The sequence below is a fragment of the Poecile atricapillus genome, chromosome 1 (assembly GCF_030490865.1).
Source record: "Poecile atricapillus isolate bPoeAtr1 chromosome 1, bPoeAtr1.hap1, whole genome shotgun sequence".
NCBI lineage: Eukaryota > Metazoa > Chordata > Aves > Passeriformes > Paridae > Poecile > Poecile atricapillus.
Window position 1 is genome coordinate 80,696,747 of NC_081249.1, and position 7,810 is coordinate 80,704,556.

Genomic DNA, 7,810 nt, shown 5'->3' on the forward strand with positions numbered 1-7,810 from the left:
CCTGGAGGTCTTGTCAAACTGTTATGTAATAAGGCAAAAATAAGCATCGGATTTTGAAAAGACAATCTTGTCTTTAGATATTGCTTTTATTGGAAACAAAGTTTTTATATTTAATTAAAATAAAACTATTTCCTAGAGAAGAAAGCTGAAGCTTTTTAAACTTGTTTTCATCATTTACCACATCTCATCACTTACTGTAGCTCTCTACAAACCAAGCAAAGCAGTGAAGTTATTCTGTCTTTCTTTGGTTATACGTTATGATAAAAAGTCAAAACCCATTAATTTTTTCTTACACTGTTCCGAAATTCCCACTGCAATTCCTGGAACACTCAAAGCTCATATGTCCCAGGGTAGATTATCTGCCTGGTTCTCCAACTTTCTTTGAGGCAAATGAATACAGTATTCCTTTTGTTTTGTGGACTGGAAACCTACTAACATCACAAAGTACATGACTCTTGCTATAATACTGAGCTGTGTTAGTAGAAGCATTAGCATGTTTCCAGATAGAACTTTAAAGCAGAGCCTGGACCAGGGCTCTGTTAACTTTAATTATTCTGTATATAGACAGGAAAGATACTGAGAACACCACCAAGAAATTCTAATCTAACAAATATTAATTGAAACCCCTAATGATCATAAAACAGAAAACTCCTGTTACACAGGCCAGTTTTATCAAAGCAAGCCCATCAGCTGATACCATCACTATAACAAGACATGAAGGATTAGTGCTAAATTCAGATCACAGCAACACCTTTATCACTAGCTAGAAATGTCAGCAAAAGCTTTTCAAGCATACTCAACACTGTGCAGCTATACCTGTCAGTGTGAGCCTTGGGCAAGCAGCATTTTGAAAAGTGAGATTGTTCATTTGGCTGGGTAAATATAACAGTCTATTTGTTCACCAGGATGAGAAACAATGGTGCATAGTTACAGAAATGTCTGGGGAAGTTTACACCAGCTGATATTAAAGACTTATTACCATAGTTTTTAAGGAAAAGGAAAAATAAAATCCAATTCTGATTCAAACTAGAGGAAAAAATAAACATATATATGATTATTCAATTTGAACATTGCTTCATCACAATAATCCCAAGAACATCGGAGCCAGGTCACCTTTCCTACTGGTGATAAGTTGGGTTATGAACTAAAGCCTAAAGAATTTCAAAATATTCTGTATTGCTCTCTGATATTCTGTGCAATGCCACACAGTACACTACGTTATTCCATCTTTTCCATTTCTATTATTTCTATTTCTGTCTCTGCTTCTTTTCCTACTTCTGTTCCTACCTCTATTTCTTTTACTATGTAACATTCTACTACCTTACCTCGGGCATTCCTTGGGCTGAAAAGGCACTGTAGGGTGGCACCACATCTCTAACAGCCTCATATCCTGGAGGAGGAGGCTCAGACAATGATGTGTTGAAAACCTAATGGGAAAGGAGAAAAGGAATAAGGTAAACAAGACAATATAGAAAATAAATACTTTAAATAAATTCACAAGCACATTTCACAAGCATTTGCAATCTAAAGGACTCTGGTTTCACAGTTCTACCTAAGAAGTGGGCAAAGTTTTAGCAAGCACTGGGCATCATTTCCAGTAGGCATGCTCAATGTGTGAACTCACAAATCCCATCTCCACTCTTCACAGTCCTGCATAAATGAACACAGGGTTCCCTGAAGTGGTCTGGGTACAGCATGTAAGAACAGAAGATCATCATCATAGCAAATGAGCTTCAGGTTCATCCCTGAAGCTTCTATGTGCACTTCAGCCAGGATATAACAAACTCATTCCCCTTGTGATAGCACATCTTGAGACCTAAATTCTAATCTTCCAGAAACTGAATTTAGCAGAATCATCAATACTGAATAATGAATCAATGCAAAGAATGGTGCTGACCTGGATTTCTTTCCTCTTTCTAAGTAACAGAGGAATTTTCAAACAACTGAATTACATGAAGTAATTCCCTTACATAATCATTTTTTAATCCATATGCCAGGATGTTGTATGAATCAGGGTAAATATTAGTATTTCTAAGACATATATAGTGAAACAAAGATGCAAAATATAAAAGTAAACTGGAATTCCTGACTTCTATGAGCTTTGTCCCAGACCCAACACCATTAAGTGAACAGAGGATGGTTTTCCCTCACAGCCTTCCCAGGTGTAGGAAAGTGATTTGGTTCCCTCATTGGAAAAACTGGTGGTTTTTGTACCTCATTGTCATGCTCATCAATTATTGAGATGTAGTTGGGCTTAGTGTCATCAGGGTAAGAGAGCAAGACATCATAATGAACCAACTGAACTGAATCCAAACCAAATTTCTTCCACTCAGCTTGGACTTGCTGTGCCAGATGCATATTTTCCTTTGTTCCTGCTAGGTGAGGAAGTTGTGTAAAATTGCTAGAGAAAAGAAAGAAATAAGCAGGGTCAGGCACTTAAGGTCATAATTAGAACTCCTCTTAGCCTAGCTGGAAATAAACCTCATATAGATGATCAGATATATTCAGGCTAAAAAAGGACCATGACTTCCCTGCATCTACGTATTTTTATGTTGTATGCATACACTGAGATGAAGGGTTTCAGGCTGTCCTGATCTAGCACAGGTATTTAAATCTTCCTTGCAGCATGTTTTAGCAAGAATGGTGTGATGATACCAGCTACGGGGTCTTGTCCTTTACTCCTTGTCTTCTGAACTACAGTAGGCCTATGCACTCCTATACACAGTAAGACCTTATAGCTGTGAAATGATAAAATAACTGAGTACAGTTATTTTTGTGTATTCAATTTAGAAATGTGCATAATTACTCTGATCCTTACTTGTATTTAACTATTCTCCTTGAATCCTGTGATTTTAATTAATTATGGCACAAATATTGGTTTATCTGAAAGTTCACCCCAAGTGTGTCTTGTTGGCAAGTGAAAGAAAGTGAGTTTTGAGTACCATATAAACAACGAACAGAAAAACTCAGCAGTTTGTGACTTAAAAGTCATGCCAGCATGAATAACAAACAGTGAAAGAGAGCATAAATAATGAACAGTGCATTGTCTTAAAAAAATAAATAAAAAAAAAATTGTCCAGACCATTGTGAAAGCCCAGTTGTGAAGCCAGTTGAAAAAATCCTCAGTTGAATGAAGCTGTCATCATGATGTCCTCATTCTATCATATGACCATGCCATTAACATGCCAAAGAAGCATGTGTGGCACCAGCTGGTGTTAATGAAGGAAATTGTATCTTTGATTACAAACGGGTGTGAGATTAGGAAAAGCTTAAATTCTGGAGTTCAAATAAGAGCAAAGCCATCAAAGAAAGCCACTTTGAAAGAACTATATGAATAGAATAGGAGTGGAGTAGAGTAGAGTAGAGTAGAGTAGAGTAGAGTAGAGTAGAGTAGAGTAGAGTAGAGTAGAATAGAATAGAATAGAATAGAATAGAATAGAATAGAATAGAATAGAATAGAATAGAATAGAATAGAATAGAATAGAATAGAATAGAATAGAATAGGTTTGCTTGTAAGACATCTACAACAATCATCTAGTCCCACTGCCTAACCATGGCAGGGCAGACCATGTTAAAAGCATGTTGTTAACGACATTGTCTAAATGTCTTCTGACAAGCTTTTGGCCATTGACCACCTCTCTAAAATGCCTGTTTCAAATCTGAACATCCTCTTGGTAAAGAAATGCTTCCTCATGTCCAGTCTGAACTTTCTCTGGTGTAGCTTTGAACTATTCCTATGCATCCTATCACTGGATACCAGGGAGAGAAAATGAGCACCTCTCTTGCCATGTCCCCTCCTTAGGAAGCTGTAGGGAGTAATGAGGTTGCCCCTCAGCCTCCTTTTCTCCAAACTAGACAACATCCTTAGCAGCCAAATGCTGCTGGATAAAACCATGTTCCTCTGATCATTCCAAAATCTAATATTGTACTAAAAGTCACTGTTATAGTGATAGCATCATCTTCTGGGTGACATATACTGAACCAAGAGTACACTTATGTGTTATTGTGAGCAAGAATGATTGTTTTCTATAGGAGTTACAAGCGTTTAACTAGCACATTTTAGTTAGAAGTTGATTTATGCAATTACAGTTCCCTGTATTACACTCCCATTTAACTGAATATTGTGTTTTTCTTCATTTTCTCTTCTAATCTGATTGCCTGTACTGGTAGTTCTGAGCAGTGACTAAACATCTGCTGTATTTCACTGCAGGACTAGCCACATGACAGTAAATAAGGTACAATGCTTTCTGCTTACATAGAGACAGGGAGTCTAGAGGGCAGGAAGATCCTTCCACAGAGCTGTTTAACAATAGCTGACTTTGCCAGAGCCAAATCACAGGATAAGATTCTAAAAACTCCTAAATCTTTGGTTTGGAATGTGTATGTTATAGTCCAGTACATGACTGCTATGTAGTAAAGAGACCACCTTTTCCAGCTAATTTATCTGCAATAGTTCATGGCAAATACACTTAAAACTAAAACAGTGAGATTGCCACAATCCTATAAACTGAAAATGGTCTTTTAGTAACCTTGTTTTGCACAACTCCATGCTATGTAATCAGACTGGGAGTATGAGGCAAATCTAAATTTGTTGATTATTCCTAAAATAGCGGATACACTTTCTTTACACTAAAATTAAATTCCTATCAATAAATAATATAATAACTTGTGGCCTATTACTGATTGGAATAAATATAATATTTTAACAAATACCACACTCTCTTAAAATAAAAATAATCCGTTTACAAGTTCCCTAAAACAAACTAATTAAGTACAAGTACTTGCAGTAAAAGCTTCTAAGTTACTAAATTGGAAATACTTATTACATTGATTAAATTTTAATAACTTTAAAATACCTATATTGTCATGTTCCATTGTTTTGAATTGTTTGAAGCATGAGAGTCAGAGAGGTGATTCTGCCCCTCTACTCTGCTTCATGAGACCCCAGCTGCAGTGCTTTGCTCAGCTCTGAGACCCAATACAAGAAGGACAAGGATTTGATGGAACAAGTCCCAGAGGAGGCCATGAAAATGATCAGAGGGCTGGAGCATCTCTTCTGAGAAGATAGGCTGAGAGACTTGCAGCTGCTCAGCCTGGAGAAGGCTCTGAGACCTTATAGCACTTTCCAGTTTCTGAAGGGGGCTTACAAGGCTGGAGAGGGGCATATTTCAGGGGCATTTAGTCATACAAGAAGGGATAATGGCTTTACACTGAAAGAGGTCAGGTTTAGATTGGATATTAGGAAGAAATTCTTTACTGTGAGGGTGGTGAGGCACTGGCATAGGTTGCACAGAGAAGATGTGGACCCCCCAGCCCTGGAAGTGTTCAAGGCTAGGTTGGACAGAGCTCTGAGAAACCTGGTCTAGTGGAAGGTGTCCCTGCTCATGGCAGGTGAGTTAGAACCAGAGGATCTTTAAGGTCCCTTCCAACCAATTCTATGATTCTGTGATCATTGGGCTGGCTCCCACTTGAAGTTTTTTTCTTGTCTGAACTGATTAGTCTACACACTGCTTACTAAAGAAACTGCTTGATGTTTTCTGCTTTCATTTCAGCCATAAATGCTGTCCTCATGTCCTCATGAGTACTCAGAGATGTCTTCTTATCTGTAGGTTTTGCAAACCAGCCTGTACAACACATGAAAATACAAAAGTAAAAATATCAGAGCAATATTCCCATGACACACACACCACTTCTCTTCGGTCTCACCACAAGATTTTCACTGTTTTACATTTTAGAACTGTTTTTATTCCAGCACATATAAGCAGATACCACCTAATGCAGGCTGGAAAGTAATGGCAGTATTAGTCCCACAAATGGCAAGAGAACTTATTTGTCTAGGTAAATGTTGAGTGATATAAAATACTATCTTATATTTATTCATCAGTTATTTTTCCTGTAGATGCAAAGGAGAATTATCTATCTTCCTTGAGCACCAGAACATCATGCTGTCAGTCATATAGTTACCTCAATAATAAGGCAGCAGCTTTACAAAAAATGCACAGATACACAGGCACACTTTTTCAGGAACCTATGTCTTGTAACTTCTTTCTCACTCTCTGGCTCCTTTCTGGAATCCTTCCCTTTCTGAGCAAGCACTACTGGATTAAGTGATGAGAGGAACAGCTGGCTAGAAAAAGAAGTGTTCCTGACATTCATTTTAAGGTCAGACTGGACACGTTCAGTGCATGTACCACAGCAGCTATATGGGTAGTGTGAATGAGAGAACCAATGGGTTCAAGAGGGTAACAAGCTGGCACCAGTGAGGCACTGGTTACTGGCACAGAGAAAGGCTCCGCATGAGAGAGGAATTCAGTCGAGGCTTCCCAATGGCATCAATCCCAAGTACACATCAAATGGCATTGCAAAATACAAGCGGCTCTTTTGTTTTCCTTCCTTCTGTAAACTGGTCATGATTCATATGTGAAACCAAAAGGAAGGCAGGGAGGGGGAATCTCTTGTGGCAGCAACCCTCAGTCCTGCCTGCTTGGGATGAGGAGCAGGTGAGACACTGAAAGACTGTTTCTCCCCTCCTGCCCGTGCCCCTCCAGCCCCATGTTTACATTCCTGCCTCTGGCTGCGGCTGGTCTAAAGGCAGTAGGGTCTAGGGGTAGGTATAGCCTTCGTCCCCTCCTCACAAACCCACAAACCCTTTCTCTTGCCCACGGCACTATTTTACTCCTACTTACTTTAACAAAAAGTAACTAGAAAAACAAGGCAAAGCCACGAAAACCGTATTCCAGCGGAGGAGCTGGACATCCCAGCGAGGGTCAGTGACTGCCCGCCGTGAAGGGAGGGAGGCACGGAGCGCGGTGCCGGCCGGCTGAGCACGGACTCACCTCGGGCACCCTTGGCACAAACTCCCGGGCGCTGGAAACCCGCCCGCTTCTCCCCCCACCCCGGCCCTGAGCCCCGTCCCCCGGCTGGACGAGCCCCCGATGCGAAGGAGGGTTAGTCCGCGCTGTACCGATGAGGAACCCGAGGAGGAAGAGCCCCGCCGCTGCTCCCAGGACGACAGCCCAGAAGCGGCCGCCGGCTGCCCTGGGGCCGGCCGACTCCGAGCGGCCGCCGAGCCACGTCCACATGGCTGCCCTGGGCCCGCAGCGCCCGCGGCTCCCGCCTGAGGCCGGCCGGGCCGGCCCCGCTCTCCCCGCCGGGGCAAGGCCCTCCCGCCGGCACGCCCGGCCCCGCCTGCCGCCGGACGGCCCAGGCTGAGCTCCAGCCTGCCCGCCTCCCCTCGGCCACAGCCCTGCCGTATCCCGCCGCCCCGTGTTTCTCAGAGACACAGAATCAAATAGTTTGGAAAAGACTTCTGCGATCATCGAGTCCTACCTGTGATTGAACACCAGCACATCAACGAGACCATGGAACCAAGCACCACATCCAGTCCTTCCTTTAACATCTCCAAGGATGGTGACGGTGACCACACCACCTCCTTGGGCCCATTCCAATGTCTAATCACTCCTTCTGTAAAGAAACTTTTCTTAGTGTCCAGACTGAACTTGCCCTCTTGTTCTGTTCTTGGTGGCCTGGGAGAAGAGGCCGATCCCCACCTGGCTGCAGCCTCCTTACAGGCAGTTGTAGAGATCCAAAAGGTCACCCCTGAGCTCTCTCAGCTGCTCCTCATAGGACATGCACTCCAGAGCCTTCACCAGCTTCACTGCTCTTCTCTGGATACTGGAATGTCCCTCCTGAATTGAGTGGCCCAGAACAGGACACAGGTTTCAAGGACTGATCTTACCAGTATTGAGGACAGGGAGAAGATCCCTTCCCTCTCCTGCTGGCCACACTATTACTGATACAGGCCAGGATG

The 7,810-nt window shown here is 42.1% G+C and overlaps 1 protein-coding gene across 3 annotated transcripts in view; it reads right to left on the minus strand.

The window, feature by feature from the left end:
- The window catches only part of LOC131592054 (putative N-acetylated-alpha-linked acidic dipeptidase), a 29,893-nt gene extending 22,750 nt beyond the window's left edge, over window positions 1–7,143 (minus strand). For 2 of the 3 annotated variants that reach the window (XR_009280517.1, XM_058863311.1), the window contains exons 1-4: window positions 6,965–7,143; window positions 5,516–5,624; window positions 2,215–2,401; window positions 1,326–1,427 (exon numbers count right to left, since the gene is read on the minus strand). Coding sequence is in view for 2 of the 3 variants with exons in the window: in XM_058863311.1 (XP_058719294.1) it covers window positions 1,326–1,427; window positions 2,215–2,401; window positions 5,516–5,624; window positions 6,965–7,082 (516 nt within the window). In the remaining variant the exon portion in view is untranslated. The remainder of the gene's footprint in view (window positions 1–1,325; window positions 1,428–2,214; window positions 2,402–5,515; window positions 5,625–6,964) is intronic. The other variant, XM_058863324.1, reaches the window with a different exon arrangement.
- Between the last annotated feature and the right edge of the window lie 667 nt (window positions 7,144–7,810).